Genomic DNA, 17,894 nt, shown 5'->3' with positions numbered 1-17,894 from the left:
GATTCGGAGTTGGAGAGCTAAATAATTCCTCTGGTCCATAATGTAAAAGTATCATCAGTACTGGGAGGTTTATACAATTACATTTTTTTTTTTACTAAAAGGCTCTAAACGTGCATCAAAGCACCCAATGCGTAAGTAAACCCTTTTGTGCGTTTTGTAGTAGTTCATGTGGGACAACTGTTGGAAAGCTTATCCCATGTAAACAGCTTATAGCCGTAATTGAAGTAAAGGAATCCCTGAAAATAAATATATAATATATTTTATGCACGACACGCATAGACCCGTATCGGTTATTGAGACGGTTTAAAGGCAAGATTTTCTAAACAGGAACCTAAGAGATGCCATTCATCGGCTGTACCTGATAGCATGACGCGTCTGTTGATACTCCCTTGACAACAACGGATCGGATACCAGTACTCAAGTAGGCTATGGTCTTTGAGCACAGATGTCTCTGCGCCATTATTTGGCTATCGATACTGAATTGAAATACGCCTTAAGTTCTGCCCATCTTCATTTTTGTTATTACACTAGCTGTACTACCTACCTATAGTTTAGAATGACCATGTCTAGTCTACCTCTTAGCTTTGTGGCTCCAATCAAAACAAGACAGATCGTAATGTTAGTACGAAGTGAAAATCCAGAATAGCCTATGAACGATCGGAGATTCGATCTAGACCCTCAGACCCTTCCCTTCTACCACCTATCCCCAGGCTCACCACCATGCCCATAACATTGCTGTGGGCGGTGGACGTGTATGGACGGGTGTACAGCCTCTCCACCGCCAGTGGGCGCTGGCAGCGAGGGGACGACAAGCTCTTGGAGCTGAAGCGTGTGAGTGCAGGGAAAGGGCGCAGCTGGGGGGTCGGCTGCGACCACCACGTCTACCTGAACTTGATGCCCAGCGAGACCCCAATCCGCTTCCGGGAGGAGACGTATGAAAACCAGGTATGAAAATAGTTGATGTAACCCGGTTGCACTGATTTTTATTTGATTGTCAGATTGATTGATTGATTGGCATGTCAGAAAAGTTATTTTATATTTTAAAATGTATCTGGTTGGCACTGGCACCTTTTAAAATCAGGCCTTTTCTATTCATGTCATGTTAATGACATGTCAATACAACTTTAGCAATAATTATTGCTGATATTTGGTATTTTGTTGCTTAAAATTATATCTATGGTGTTTACGCCATTGAGTTGTGTATTTACTGTAGGCCTTTGTAATAAGCCTTCTAGACCTACAAGTGGATAGTACTGTATTCATACCTCATATAAAAAGTCAATAGTGTAACTATATAACAGATTATTTGTAAATAGTGTATGCATAATAATATTGACATTGCATCTAGTCATTTAATATTAATGCTGCATAAATTAATAATAATACGTTGACTAGTGAGGTGTATATCTAACTAATGGTTATTGGATTCTAATATTTACAATTGACATTGATCAGATGCTTTCATCCCAGGGTAAAAGTGTTCCTATGCTTACATGCAGTATGACCTGGCCTGGTGGTCTATCTCTTCGTTTGTGTGTGTCTCTGTGTAGCGGTGGAACCCAGTGGAGGGCTTCACAGACGTGCTGCTGCCAACCGACCGCTGGCCCTGGAGCGACGTGACAGGGGTGAGCGCTCAGCCCCTCCACAGCTTTGTGTGCCACTCCCGCAGCTGGGAATGGGAGGGGGACTGGTACGTGGACCTGACCTGCGGAGGGGAGCCCAGCCAGGTGAGAGGCAGAACACACACACATGCATGCACACATGCATGGCTGAACACACGCATGTATGCACGCACGCATGTATGTACGTACGTACATACGCATATACATATACATATACATATACATATATATGTGTCTGTCCTTGTCTCTCTCTCAGGGCTGGGAGTATGCGGTGGACTTCCCAGCTAACTTCTCTCCAGAGAAGAAGTGGAACTCGTGTGTGCGTCGCCGCCGCTGGATCCGCTACCGAAGATACACAGCGCAGGGCAGCTGGGCCAAGGTCTGACTAATTACTTAATAGTAAATATTGTTAGTGTTTTGTTAAGTGAAGTGATAAACATAATTTGTATTTGGTCTAACTTTTACAGTTATCAATGACTTTATCACCAAGTGTCTTTCTAGCATTTAGCTAGCTAAAGATAAGTATTCCGCCATCTCTATGGTAACCAGGGAGACTATCCAGTCCACTATTTCCCTGTGGCTCCTCAGATCCCCCTGGACCAGCCTCAGAAAGCCCCCCTGCCCCTGTGTGACATCAGCTGTGGGGGGTGGGAGATGAGCGACCAGTCGGGCCGGTACCCTTGTCTCTGGGGGGTGTCCCAACAGGGCCAGGTCAGTACCACCTCACTGGCAATCTTTTTTTTGCATTATTATGATATTATTATTTGATTGTTAAATAACATACATTATATATGTTATGTTATTATAATTAAAGTGCATAATGAGTGAACTATCTGAATTTCATGATCAGCAAAAACCTAGACATGCATTACAGTGAGTATACTATACTTATCAGAAGGGAATGGTATTGCTGTTCTGTCTATGAAAGAGGATGATTTCGCCACTAGGGAGCAGCATATGACCTCAAGATCTTTCATAAGAAAACTTTGACACATGCCCCATGCTCTTATGCCTCTGCCCAGTGTTCAAAAACATTGTCAGTCTGCCAATATGCCATGGCGATCTTTTAATTGACGGTCTTATCTGTCTACCACTGTAAATACTACCCAACAGAGTGTAAACATAGGAGCCACGCAACATGACAATCAAGTTTGTCTTAGTCCATCAGTAATATGTAATAATTGTAACAACTATTAAATAAATAATTAATTGTTTGTGTGTGCGTGCGTGCGTGCGTGTGTGCGTTCGCACCTGTTTGCCTATGTGTGTGGATTTGTACTATCCCCAGGTGTGGTTCAGGGAGGGCATCCAGCCCCGGGTCCCAGAGGGGTGCTCCTGGGAGGAGGTGGGAGTGCCCAAGGAGGTGGCCCAGCTCTCTGCTGGACCTGGAGACCTGCTGTGGGCCCTGCTGTGGGATGGGAACCTGTTGGTGCGCATGGGCCTCAGCCTGGACAGCCCCACAGGTATACACTGCCTGTATCCGTCAGGCCTCATACCTCATGTAATATTCATACAGTAAATACACCCAAGAGGACTATAATAGCTCAACTGGTAGAGCACATCATTCACACTGCCAGGGTAAGGGGTGTTACCACTGTATCACCCAGGATAGAATGTATACCCTCACAGCATTGTAGGTACTTCGGATAAAAATATATCAATGTACGTAATTAAGACTTAATGACCAGCCTTTGTTTCATGAGATCTATGCCAGTTAAATCAAACAGGAAATCTTTAGGAGTGGTGTGTCCTCAAATCAGCCAAGGTTCTATGAATCAATAAATCACAAAAAAAATTAAGAAATGCAGTGCTGACTAATAATAAACATGCAAGGGGGTCAGAATGGTTGAACATTTTTAAGTGAATACAATATAGTTTTATTTGATCTAAGGGGGAATTTGTTGTGCACATGCACAACAAATTGTTAGAGTTGGCAATAACAGTAAAGTGCATTCTAAAACATGAAGTGTACGTACAAAAAAACAGATAACCCCTATAACAATCCATTAGAGACACATAATAGATACATACAAACACTGTACATAAGTGTACAAAGTGCCGTACTGTAAGATACAAAACCCGACATCCTCCTGCGCCCCCTTGTCTCCTGGCTTTTCAGGGAGCTCTTGGGTGGAGGTCGAAACACCTGGAAAGGAGGTGGAGGCCCTCCATGTGGCAGTAGGGGTCAGCGTGGTCTGGGTGGTCACTAAGGATTTTAAGGTACATGGATAAAGGGCCCTTATTGTGAAGGTGTATAGGTATGCAGTATCCTAAAGGGAAGATATACAGGGCCCTTATATGGTATACAGGCTATTAATGGTGATGGTACACTTCTAATATGAAGGTGAATGTGAAAGTATACATGGTTGCTAGTAAATTCAAAATGCATTCAAATGTTGAATCCAATGTGACTAAAAGTAAAGAATAAGGTTTGATGGATCTGGATGATTTGCTGTGTGTTTGTGTGTTTGCCTGCCTTCAGGTGTGGTTCCGGCGTGGCGTAAACTCCCATAACCCCTGTGGCTCTGGCTGGATCAGCGTCGGAGGGGAGATGATGATGGTGGACGTTGGACTCCACGACCAGGTTGTTAAATGTTTTGCCGACATGCGCGTCTGTCACATTGGTTTTAAATCACTTAACAATGCCTTCACGCAACCATATCACACTAGCGCTATACAGTAGGAAGCACCAGAAGTTTAAACTTAAATAAGAAATATATATGGAAAATATGTTTAGATATTGAATAAAGATATATTATCTGTAAATACATATATATATATATATATATATATATATATTCATACATACATACATAAAGATTTTTTTTCAATAATATTTATTTCTTCTTATAAGCATCCTGTTCTTTCTGGTGTGACACTCAGATTTACTGTCCGGGATTCATAAGGTACACTCAACAGAGGTGATTGTTGAATCTAAGTATCTACTATCGTATAAAAATATTTTTTACCCATTTTTCATTAACCTTTCAAAGATACAACAAAAACACCAGCACCATTTACCCAGTGCAGATATAAAGTAAAGCAAAGGTAATTCAGTATACTGAAGACTGTATGCTCACCACACAATACACAACACAATACACTCCCTGCAACAGTATATATACTGCAAAGCTTTTACTGTACCGCCTCCAATACTCAGCGTCTCTACACCTGGCTCTCTAATGCTGGGACCGCTTCATGTTACCACCGCTTCGGGTTTCACTGCATATCAGGCTGGGTCGGGTTAGGGGGCTCTTGGGTGTTTGGAGGTTGGGAGTGGGGCAAGGGGGACTGTGATAGTGCTGGTGGTGTTGTTGTGGGGGGGGGGTCTTGTCTTGCCTTGGCTCTGTGTCTCACTGCTGAGTGGGCTCTGCTGGCGCATACCTCACACTCGCACACAGACGTACAAGCACACACACATTCCCCCCCACCACACACCCACGTCCTCGGCTGTCTTGAAACGCGAGCACGGGCCAGCCGTTTCTGTCAATGCCCCCCGGCACTACTTGCACCCTGAGCCTTGCCATATATATCTCCCGTACCGGCCTGACATATGGGACACTCCCTAATTAGAGCTAGCCTGGCCTGTCCTCATCATAGCCCATATTTCATACTCCAAGCCAACAGTTATGGATATGTCGCTGCCAGTGCGCAGCCCGCTGTGGGAGCCAGCCGTATGGTGTATGACCTTATAAAGTAGCGCCGGACCGCCAGTGTCACTCTGGCCTGCCAGGATAGTATTAGGTTTAGATGACCTTTGACCACAATGCAAACGTGGCCTTTGACACATTGTAGGAGGTTATGAAAATTATTGTGTTTTAATAAACGCCATTCAAAATTGTCTATAAAATGTGGCCGGTATAAACAGCAGGTGAGTGTTTGTGTGAATGTGAGTGGGTTTACAGTATTTTCCCTCTTGTTATCTGTCTTACTTTGTTTCAATTCATGCTTTCAATTCACGTGTGTGTGTGTGTGTGTGTGTGTGTGTGTGTGTGTGTGTGTGTGTGTGTGTGTGTGTGTGTGTGTGTGTGTGTGTGTGTGTGTGTGTGTGTACTTGTGATTGTGTGTGTGTTTGCCTGATATTGCTCCATTTCCTTTCCGATTTTTCTCTTTTTGTACGTTTCTTCCTCCCTCGCTAACTCTTCCCTGGGCAGGTGTGCTACATATATTTGTGTGTGTGTGTGTGTGTGTGTGTGTGTGTGTGTGTGTGTGTGTGTGTGTGTGTGTGTGTGTGTGTGTGTGTGTGTGTGTGTGTGTGTGTGTGTGTGTGTGTGTGTGTGTGTGTGTGTGTGTGTGTGTGTTTATGTATGTGTATGGTGTGTCCACATGTGTGTGGGTGTGTATGTGCCAGGTGTGGGCCGTGGGTGAGGACCGAGGGCTTTATTTCAGGATGGGTGTGACTGCGTCTGAGCCCAGCGGCAGCGGCTGGATTCCCATCCTGGCCCTATGGGGGAACGCCACGGAATTAGCCCCACCCAGGTCTGCTAACAAACATGTTTACTATGTTGTATGTTTACCATGCTATCACTTCTAGCAATGCTACTACTACTAGCAATCATGCTTTCACTGCTAGTAATGCTACTATTGATATCACTGCTAGCAATAATGCTGCTGCTGGTTCACATGCTATGACTGCAAGCAATGCTACTGCTACTGCAAGCATATAGCTATTAATACTAGCTAAGAAGAGCAATATTCAATCCTCTGTTTCCAGCCAGTAGTGTTACTACTTCTAATACGCACCCTTTTTCTTTTACTTGCAAGCACTGCAACTAATAGCACCAATACCATTCCTTCTTCCACAACCAACCACACATAAATAATGTATGCGTGTGCGTTTTACAGAGATGATTTTGGGGGACGTCTGACCGAGGCCTCCCAGGGTTCTGTGTTGAGCTGCACTGACTCAGAATCAGAAGTGGGACCCGTGGACCAGCCCACCCTCACCACCACCGCCACCCTGGACCCACCTGAGGCCTCCACGACGGCCCCCACCAATTCCCTCTCCACGCCCCCCCCTGCCACCCAGGACGCTCCCAAGTCTTTCATCCCCACCAGCGACAGCTTCATCACCAGCCTGGTCTCGGACAGAGAGAGATCCCCAGCAGCCCCTCCATCCCACTCAGAGGCCCCCCTGGAGGAGAGTAGTGGGGAGCCCCTGTCATCCTCCGGTGCCGCCTCATCGTCCTCCACAACCACCACCACCCTGGTCCAAACACTTGGGACCAGTTCAGAAGCAGGCCAGGGAGCGGGTGGTGTTCCCTGGAGCAACGTGGACCTAGAGGGGGTGGAGGCGGCCAGGAGCAGCCAGACAGTGGGGGGAGTGGAGGAGACATTGATGGGAGGTGGAGGAGGTGGGGCCGGGGCGGCAGCCACCTACCCCCTTGGTCTGGATCCTCTTCCGGGGGTGGGGGAATCCGATGCCCCGGTGTGGGCCTGGATCTCTGGAGGGGGATGTGATGTGGACGCCAGCTCTCTGATAAGCTGGCTCAGCCCCACAGGTAGGGATGAACAATTCCAGGTATTCCGACTCCTTTTCCATGTAACGGAAATCAATGAATCGATTTATTTATTTTTTCATCATCTTTGACACAATAAATGGATCAGAGTAAAATAATTAAACACATAGGTATAGCATCATGAGCCCAGCTAGATATTCACGTTGTCGATTTGCAATAAATATCGTTCTGGCTTTGGCTGCGCAGCAATTGATATCCAATAATGAATGCAGTCTTACATTTTCTTCGCTCTTGCAAATTCCACGGGCAAGTTAAGCAAAAACATCTCCTGCAAAAAGCCTCTCGTGGTGATATCTGTTTTTCTTTTATCATCGTTATTTATTCTATTTCAGATGAAGCTTTTTTGATTGGGCCATATATTGCTAGACTTTACTTGGGTGCCCAAATTATTATTTTTTTATTCATCAGACTGCGGCACTTCTAGTTCATCATGAACTGAAATTCCCTCCCTTGAGGTCTGATCTCTTCTCTTTCTCCCACCTATCAAGCATGTTACAAATGTGTGTGTCCTTCAGGTGCTCTGAGAAGCTCCATGTCGCTGACTCCTGTTCAATCAGCTGCTTGGAGTGGACAGAAGGAATTCCCCAGACAGGAAGTCAGCAAGAAGCCCCTGGAGCACAGCAACGTAAGATGGATGCCTGCTCTCCTCATTACTCACATGGCCTCGCGTGAGCACTAGAGGAAGAAAATATGTAATATAATATTATTGTATTGTATTATAATTATATGACTGAAGAGTGTTTTTGCACTCTTGATACAGCTTGTTAGTATCCCCCCATCCCGCATTACTGTATACATTTAGTGTGCTATGCTTGTAAATGATAGCACTGAAAAGCTATTAGGGTTAAATGAGACACTTAAACTTACAATCATCATGGAATAGGTATAGCTATTAACTGTTATACCATACCAATATAACTACTACAATATATGTATTTTACAACGCTATTTTTATTAACCTCTATTTATGAACCTCGGCTTCCTACGGTGCAGTCGGTGTGGATGCGTAGTGGAACTCTTCGATGGTGGAGGGATTGGAAGCCCCAGCGTTGGATAGATGTGAGCGTAGCTCTGGAGCAGTCCACTGACTGCAACGGCAGGAAGGACTGCATCTTCTTCATCTACTACACCCAGTATGACGAGAAGAAGGTTGGTGCCACTGGTGGTGGGGGATATGGGAGAGTGGATTATGAGGTGGTGCTGGTGCTGAAGGTAGTGGTAGTGGTGGTGGTGGTGGTGGTGGGAAAGGTTGTGATGGTTTTAGTGGGGGTGGTAGGGCTGGTGGTGATGGTGGTGCTACTGGTAGTGATTTTGGTAATGGTACTTGTTGTGGAGGTGCAACAGGTAGTGATGGTTCTGGTTGTCTAAGTGCTACTGGAAGTATTGGTACCGGTTGCAGTGGTCGTGCAACTGGTAGTGATGAAAATGGTTGTAAGGGGCAGTGGTGGTGGTGCTTGTACTTCATTCACCCTCTAATTGTGACCTCACCAAGGTAGTTCTTGGATATTGTTTACCCCTTCATGTTCAGTCAAAGACATCAACAAGGAGCGGGTGATGTATGATGATGATGCTCTTCTCCACCCAGAGAAGGCTTGTTTACTTACCTCCCGGTTTGGATGTTGGACGGGAGCAACAGACAATACAGGTCCCCTGTGCAGCTGCTTGTCATTTTGCTGTGTTGTTGAAGCTGATAATGTAATTCCCCCTTGATGAAACGTTTCCGAGCCAAACACACACTTTTAAAATGCTAATTCTTCAGCTACTCAACATCAACTGTCAACTGGTACTGCATTCAACTTTATCTCTTCTCTCATTCGCCCTCTGATTTCACTCTTTCTCTCTCCCTCTCTCCCTCTCTTCCTCCCTACCTTACAACATGTTTTGCACGACTTTGCTATGCATCTTGGTTGAAGGCTACCATTATTTTTGCTACATCATCGGTAACATTGAATCATTGAATAATACCTTACTCTAATCTTCCCTCAAAAACTTGAGCCTTTATCTGAAGGGGCTTCCCTCAAATTAAATAATATATTAAGATCTATTCCAATGAAAACTTCTGTATTTTTGTCATCATTTCCCTCAATCTCTTTCCCTATTTCTGTGTCTGTCTCTATCACGACATGCCTCAACAACCATTCCATCGCTGTGGACCCTCCTCTCTTTCTTACCCACCACAGTACCTGCATGTGTTCGTCAACGAGGTGACGGCCCTGGTACCGGTGCTAGGGGACTGCCACCACGCCTTCTCTGTGTACACTGCCAAGCGTACCAGGCAGCGAGGGCCCCTGCTGCTGGCTGCCCCCACGGAGCAGGACATGACCGACTGGGTGAGGGGAAGGAAGGGCCCCGCTGCTGAGGGGGAGGGGCAGCTTAAAAACATAGGCTAAGGGTACTACCTGTAGGTATAAGGGGTATCTAACCCCTTGCCTGTATCTGAATTCACGGGAAGTCTGCAAGATTTGGATGAAAGCGTCTGCTAAATAGTTAACAGTTAAACACATTAAACACAGGTGTGCAGTTGCTGTTAGGCTCCAGGTGCCATAATTGGTAAGGGAATTGACCTGGGATCACCTGGGACCATTTTGAACAATCAAAAAAGAGATTAACAATAACCACTTTTCCACAAGAAATGTTGCTTCCTCTGAGGTTGGATTTTTTTTATGGTTGTTCATTAGATTACATATTGCGTACCACCGTTCCTTTAAAAGGACTGAATTGTATCAAAGCTATAGTTTAAGAAGAATGAAGGTGTATTCTTTTTTGTAACTTTTACAAACCTGAAAACCTTCTCAGCACAGAAGAAATTCTCACCCAGTATACTGGCTGTCTGTGTCTGTCATGTGTCCCATGTGTTTAGCTGTCCCTGCTGTCCCAGTGCTGCTGTGAGTGGAGGGGCATCTGCGGTCCCCCATCCAGACAGGCCCTGTGGTCCACCACCTCCAAGGGGGACATCATGGTCCACGAGCCCTCCCCCCTCCTGGAGACTACGACACACCCCCTGGCCTGTGAAGCCATGTGAGGCTCTGAGCTCATCTATCTCTCTGCCTCTCCCTCTCTGTCTGTCTGTCTGTCTGACAATGTCAATCTGTTTGTTTGACTGTCTGTCTGGTCAACATGATTTCTTAGTCGTAACTGCTTTTCATGAGACCACTAGAAATAGAGACCATTAATAACTAACAAAGCTTTTGGAAATTATTGTTTGTGTGCCCAATTCCTTGGTGGTAGGCGTGGCTAATGCTGGATACTAAATCTGTGCTAACATTATGTTCTAGCTCTGTTTGTCTTTGCTTACGCAAAGGTCTAATGCTGGATGCGAACACTGTGCTGCTAACACTAACAATGGCTTCCGCTGGATGCAAGGTTCTGGCGGCTGGTCCCGGGACATCTGCGCTGTGTCCAGTCCAACAGTCTCGGGCTAGTGTGGGGTATTGGGTGGGACGGTACCACCTGGGTCTATAACCAGCCCACCAATCCGGGTAACCTAGCCCTCTTTCTTAAAGCACTTCCTTATGTACACATGGGTCTTATAGTAACCGTGAAATTAGTCATCTCTGCACTTTAGATTAATTAACCAAATTTTTGTGTTGTGCTGTGTTTTGCCCGATTCATTTGTATAAAGAGATTGAACTTGTATCAGCAATTTATAATCATCAATCAATAAATCAGCTCTCAGCACTTTTTCCCTAAACATGCACGTGTACTTTTCAGCCATGGATGTGTTTTTTAACTCACTGATCTTTGCAGGGGGAGCTACAGTTCAGGTGCAGACTCAGACAGACGTCCGGTGTATTCACGTATATGAAAACCAGAGATGGAATCCGATGACTGGATACACAGATAGGTATAACCATAGGACAGTAAGCATTTTCCCTATACACCCCAATAAGTCCCGGTGTTCTACTATGCTATGGTATTTTATGAGGCCGGTGTTTAATCAGGCCTCGGCTTTTATAGGATAGAGTGTATTGGTAATGTTTTTAGGTTTGATCCCCCAATGTCTGCATGCCTACATGTAGGCATCCTTGAACAAGATTGGCAAGCCCTACCTGCTTACTGTACGATTAAGATTTATTTTAAATACATGCGCGTGTGCGTGTGTGTGTGTGTGTGCGTGACTGTGTGACTGTGTGACCTCCTCCAGGGGTCTGCCCACTGACAGGCCCATGTGGAGTGATGAGAGTGGGCTAAAAGAGTGCACTAAAGCCAGCACGCCTCCCCCCTCGCCTCAGTGGAGCTGGGTGAGTGCTGGTCCTGATAACCTTTACCACTGATTGCCTGTGACTGCACTGCCCTCTGTCCAATTATTTAAACCTGGTAGCACAGCACATGTTGTGTCATTTGATTGGGGGACTTGATTATACTTACTTGTCAGTCTCATTGAATAAAATTGTTTGTTAAATGATAAATGTTAAATGTAAATTATACTGCGGCTGTGATACTGCTGTGTGTATTTATGACAGATGTATGTGTTTTCATTACATGAGTGCTTTTGCATGTGAAATTCTGTGAACCACTAAGTCACACACCTGAGCAGGCATTTATGACCCTTTGGCCTTACATACACGTGTGTGTGTGTGTGTGTGTGTGTGTGTTTGTGTACGTACATGTGGGTGTGTGTAGACTTCCCATTCAATATCTCATGTCATCCTGTTTCATCCTTTCACCCACATGTGCTTTACTCCACCGGGCTCTCACATGATTTTATATGAATATGTTTGACAACTATTGGACAGTAGAGGAGTTGTGTATGCTAACATTTATTTATCATCTCCCTTCTCTTCCCTGCAGGTGACAGAGTGGGTGGTGGACTACAGTGTCCCCGGAGGAGCAGACAAAGATGGCTGGCAATACGCTGCTGACTTCCCTGTGTACGTTGTAGAGAGAGCGAGAGAGTGTGTGATTGAAGCTTGTAAATAGAGTTGTCTCTATAATATTGACATCTTTGTGTTCATGTGTGAACAGGACGTTCCATGGACACAAGACCATGAAAGACTTTGTACGACGCAGGAGATGGACAAGGTCATTAGACATACACACTCACTCACTCACTCACTCACTCACTCACTCACTCACTCACTCACTATCTCTTCTTATTGACCGCGATTGCTTGTTCATCTGTGCCAAAAAACAGAAAGTGCAGGATCACGCTTGGGGCACACTGGCAACAGGTCCCACCCATCCGTTTGAGTGACATCTCACTGATGCCTTGCCTGACCCAGAGCAGGATGGAGCAGGTCCCGGTCTGGGCCCTGAGTGACAAAGGGGACGTCTTGTGTCGCCTGGGCGTCGCCCCCAAAAGCCCAGCAGTGAGGAAACCATTGTTACTAGGATCTGAATCTGATGTAGAAACAGCTACGGTTTTTCAGTTTTGTCATGGGATTTGACTACAGTTGTTCAGCCACTCTTGTAGATAAAATATTAAAATATATAAAAAATGTTTGAAATGGATGCAAAATGTTGTAAAAATGTACTTATGATATAAATAATATGACAAAATAGGGACACAACATTAGTAACTATTCAAACTAGACAACAAGGTCATGTTTGTGTAATACACGTTTTGGTCATTGCACAAAAATGTATTGTCATGAAAGTGAATAAGTATAAGTGAATTATATAAATTATGTAATGTATAGAACGCCGGTCATTATCAGGAAAATAAGCCCCCACAGGGCAAACCAGACCCCGACGCGAAGCGGAGGGTTCTTGCTTCGCCCTGAAGGGGCTTATTTTCGATAATGACCGGTGTTCTATACATTATCTCGCTTATTATTTGGCTACTTGCCAAAACAAAACAATTTGTGCAGAGAAATAGTTTGCCAAAGACATTGACGTCGCTTAGCAACCAAATACGCTGGGGTTGATAAGTTACCGGACTACTTGCGGAGTGATACGAAAGACGTGAATGAGAGGCAAAAAATCCACTTTCCTTGACAGTGGTCAATTATGCTTAGTAATGGTCAATTATGCAGAAATAATTGACTGACGAACGTTGGGAAGGCCCATTCAAATGAATGGAGCATTAGGAAGAGCCGTATAATAAATATATTTATGTCCTATATTTATGTCCTATCTACAGGTCATTATAACCAACCAATCATAATCATCGACTTTGTGTCCGGTCATGTAGGGTACTTCCTGGCTCCACGTGGGTACAGACCAGCCCTTCAAGTCCATCTCCATCGGAGGAGCCAATCAGGTGTGGGCTATTGCCAAGGATGGAGCCGTGTTCTATAGAGGGTCCGTGTCGCCCCAAAACCCAGCAGGTCTGTCATATGGTTTTGAATAACTTTATTTCCAATGTGAACATTTTTTTTTAACAGTAATCTGTTAGATTACTGTTAAATATTTTTTTCACATATCTAACAAAGAAATTGCATAATAAAAGTAAATGTGTGTAATATATTTCTTTTTTTAACTTATTGATGCATGATTTAAAGGTCCATGACATGCCACCGGGTGGCTATCCAGTGGACAGTAGTAAACGTTGCTCATCTATCCGTCACACATCTAGGTGGACATGCCCACCTGTGATGTCATAAGGGGCAGATTTCCAAAATGGCTTGTAACGGCTAATCACACCACACCTGGTGACATGTCATGGGACCTTTAAACGTCTATAGAAATGTTGAAATGTTGCTCTATATGAAGATACAATAGGTAATAAACAGAAATGTTTCTAGAATCAGCTTTTTTCAAAATATTTAGATTCAGGTTATGTTTCAGGAATTCAAATGAGTCTGTGCCACTGCAGGAGAGTGCTGGTACCACATCCCCAGCCCCCCAAGGCAGTCCCTGAGGCAGCTGTCTGTAGGGCGGACCTCTGTCTTTGCCGTGGACGAAAACAGTGAGTAGCCATTGCCAATCACAGCCGTGGAGGAGAATGGAATTAGAATTGGAGTAGGTCTACTGGTAATTTTCTCTGATTTCAGCTTGGAAGTGAATCTCTCTCTCTCTCTCTAGGTAACCTGTGGTACAGACAGGGTCTTACACCCAGCTACCCCCAGGGCTCTGCTTGGGAGCTCATCTCCAACAACGTGACCAAGGTGTCTGTTGGACCACTGGACCAGGTCAATATCCACACTAGTCTCACTACTACTACTAAAAGATTAAATTACTATGAATACTATTTAATTATTTTTTATAATTTCCCTATGCTGTATTTCTTTCTGTATTTTTAACATGTCATTGCACGAATTAGAACTGTGAAAGACCGTTGTGGTCACCTCACGTGTTTGGGATGTGCGAAGAAAACAAGGCAATTCCGATTGGCCAAAAATAATGAAGTTTTATTTACTTCAAACCCAGGGTCCAAAAATAAATAAACAAAACAAATCAACTGGTTCCAAAAATACAAATTAATGTTAATGAAAAACTGTTCCCAGCATAAACTAAACTTAAATAATCCTAACAGAGATCTAAGTGGTGGCCTCACATCAAACCACCTCTTACCTCCCTCTCCCCAACACGAATTGAGACTCCCCTTAAGTAAGCTTACTAATTGGTCTCAGGTGTACCAATCAAGGCTATTTAGGCCATACCATTTACCCAGGGGGAACATTCAATGGCCAAGGCTGCATGCGGCATCTCTACCGCCACCTACTGCCATGGAAGTACAATACAAGTAGATAACATAACATAACCCAATACAAGGCTGCAAGTGAGAAGGGTTTCACTTTCTCACAAGAACGCATTCCTTAGAAGAATCTTACAACATTGAATTCTTCATGGACTCTTGCTGAGTTCTGCTTCCTTTTCCTGTCCAGGTGTGGACCCTAGCAGATGGGGTCCCAGGCTTTCCAACTGAGGCTCCGGGAACGCTCTGCCACAGGGTAGGCGTCGGACCCATGCAGCCCAAGGGCCAGTCCTGGGACTACGGTATAGGGGTGAGCCCTCCGTTAAACCATATTAGTAACCCTGATCAGCCCTCACTCTACCTGTCTGGGCCAACATGCTCAACTAGTTGTGGGCTGTTTGAAATTGGCTCTGGTGAGATTGACTCATGACTCTGAAGTTGTGGACGGTTTCAACCCACAGTTGCTGTGCCAACTCGGCATACCTATTGTATCAATGTTCAGGGTTTTTTTCAACTCCCAGAAAGGGACTTCAACCTAGAGCAGTATGCTCCAACACATAGTCATGTTTGCCTGTAATACTACTATGTATGTGTTGTGGCCCCCATTGCACTCCTATCCATCCCTGGAAGGAGGGATCCCCACTATGCGTTCCTTCTCAAGATGTCTTCCTTGTTAATTAAGAGTTTTTTGTCCTTTGGGGTGCTAGGGGGTGTCATAAATATATGGTCCCTTTGAGATCTGAATCTGAATGCACTGCATGTTGATTTGAATAAATCCATTTCCTGAATAACTCCATAGTAAATAGAACCAAGTCCTGAAGATGCATGGATGTAAAAGTTATGTTTTGTGTGTGTGTCTGTGTATTTGTTACAGGGAGGATGGGAGCACATCAGTGTAAGGGGCAACGCCACAGAGCCGGCGCGCACCATTGTCCCCGCTGCCATAGCAACCCTGCAACGCCCCCTGCCCCCCCCAACCAGGGAGAATGGGAGTGCTGTGGGTGTGTAGAACACCCTCCTCCTCCTCATTTACTAGTCTCCTTTCCTTGTCTCTTCTCCCATATCACCGCATCATCGCCTCTTATCACATCAAATGTTCTTTCTGTTCTCCTTTCCTCTCCTCTTACCTTCTCTCGACCCATCTCCTCTCCCCCTGCATCTGCCTCAGTTCTACTTGTGCCTCTCCCATTGGCCCTCACGTCTGAAGGAATGACTGAATGAATGGATGGATGAACGACCCTACCGGTGTGCACCTGCACAAGTGGAGACGTCAGCGATGATGAAGAGGATGATGCTGATATTGGTGATTATGGGGAGTGGTAATGGTGAAATTGTTTCCATCATCAGCAATCAGCTAATTGCTCAATACTTTTGAAATCACATCACTAAATTTAAAAGGGGTACAAACATTAACATAACGTGTGTATAGTGCATATATCAATATGCACAGCAAGAATCAAGTCCTGTATTATTGTGCAGGACTCATTAAAGATTTTGATGTTGCAAAAGTATGACATCAGCTGTTGCTGGGCAGTTTAGTTAGAATGGTATCCAAGTGGACAGATCCACTCGGATGTGGGAGGAGTCACAATTACTACAACAGCAAAGGGAACACATATTCCTTCTTCCTGAATGAGAACAGGCATATTATCACCTTGGTTTCCGTCACGTTGAGCCCCATGCTGAAGATGGCAGTACTTCAGCATCACTTGACTCTTTGGATCTCTACAAACCCCATAACAACTGCAGTTCAGAGTACTTTAATTCATTTCGGTGTTCATATTTTGTATCCTTCTGAATCCTTCCCTTGAAGTTCTAGCTTTCAAAATCGTATCTTTCAATAAGGTTTACTCAAATTTACCTACATTTCATCACCTAGGTGTGTAGAATCTTGTTTGCTGTTTAATGTTTGCGTTTGTTGTGTCCCTTGATAATTTAACACATTTATGTAATGTGCATGTGAATTTATTTAGTAGTTTTGTCTTTTTTTTTTTGATTCTCTGGGCTGCTTATTAGGTCAATATAACATTCCGACATTGTGTTCTCCCAATAAAATATATAAATTTATAACAAATCAATACTAAATCAATTAGCTTCCTTTCCCAGAAACATGTTTGTTTTGTCAGTATTATTTGCATTCAGACCCAGTTTAACCCTGAAAGGTCAATCTACACAGCAGGGCTGAGCAACACTACCACTTCTACTGTACTTTAAACTAGGGGCTGTGAAATTAAACATAAAACCAGCTTCTGCATCCTGTCATTATTGAACAATAAATTTTGTAAATGTTTTTACTTGGGAAATTATTTACCGTTTTGTCAATTAGCAGATGTTTTTATTCAAATATACTAAGTGAGTTCAGATACAGGTCACTAGTCATTTTGGTCTATAATGCCTATGCATAGACTGCAGACATTGGGGTTTGAACTCAAAACCTTTCAGCTAGAGTTGAGTACCTTTACAACACTAGGCTGTCCTGTCAGACAGCTGGCTCAGAGCAATTTGGTCTTCCACAACATGCACTAAAGATGTGATTCAGATATTAACCATTGTCAAAATACACCTTAGAGCATACAAATTCCATTTAGGAAGAATGGAATTTGAAGTGTCTTTTTACCGTTTACCTTAGCGAGCACATTCATTAATAGGACTAATTTGGAGCCGTGTGCCCACCACATATATCCAACCCGTTAGAAGTACATTTTGCATTTATTTCCATATTAAACAATGTAATTATAAACAATTAATTCAATTACAATAACCATGATCAATGAAATAAAAATATTTATAGTATTAAATCTACAAGTTCAAAGGACAATGAATTTCCACATTAGCTGTGTTCATTTAACAGGATCCAACCAGAGCTAATCCACACTAATGACAGTGATATGTTGCTTTTTTTTTCTTTTTTCATTTTGTACAACTCCTTAAATTACAAAGTGAAACCTCATACCTAGCACTTAATTACATAGTTTCCCATTTGCAGACAAAAAATATATACATCAGTATAGTTCAACATTAAGAAACACTTCTCAAATGTGCAAGATTAAGCAAATGTATACTGTAGTTGAAAATAAAACAAAAAAGATCTCTTAAATTAAAACGTTCAAGTTAACCAAAGTTGGCTGGTGGATTTTAAACAAGTTTAAAAGTTTTCTTGAGATACAGTGTGTA

The 17,894-nt window shown here is 43.8% G+C and overlaps 1 protein-coding gene across 1 annotated transcript; it reads left to right on the top strand.

Annotated features, from left to right (window-relative positions):
• The first annotated feature begins 10 nt into the window (after nt 1–10).
• On the top strand, nt 11–16,940 carry tecpr1b (tectonin beta-propeller repeat containing 1b). The gene is made up of 26 exons (XM_084482285.1): nt 11–131; nt 711–945; nt 1,551–1,727; nt 1,879–2,001; nt 2,211–2,333; nt 2,911–3,085; nt 3,742–3,842; nt 4,105–4,206; nt 5,974–6,101; nt 6,468–7,123; nt 7,657–7,766; nt 8,135–8,290; nt 9,322–9,471; nt 10,002–10,159; nt 10,505–10,620; nt 10,889–10,985; nt 11,286–11,382; nt 11,933–12,012; nt 12,107–12,163; nt 12,276–12,450; nt 13,275–13,410; nt 13,899–13,991; nt 14,108–14,214; nt 14,911–15,030; nt 15,595–15,721; nt 15,889–16,940. Exons 2-26 carry the CDS (start codon nt 721–723, stop codon nt 15,939–15,941), a joined length of 3,642 nt encoding a protein of 1,213 aa, XP_084338411.1. The 5' UTR covers nt 11–131; nt 711–720; the 3' UTR covers nt 15,942–16,940.
• The last annotated feature ends 954 nt before the right edge of the window (nt 16,941–17,894 follow it).

The sequence above is a fragment of the Micromesistius poutassou genome, assembly GCF_964030765.1.
Source record: "Micromesistius poutassou genome assembly, chromosome: 1".
Classification (NCBI taxonomy): Eukaryota; Metazoa; Chordata; class Actinopteri; order Gadiformes; family Gadidae; genus Micromesistius; species Micromesistius poutassou.
This window is presented reverse-complemented; position numbering and strand designations above follow the sequence as displayed.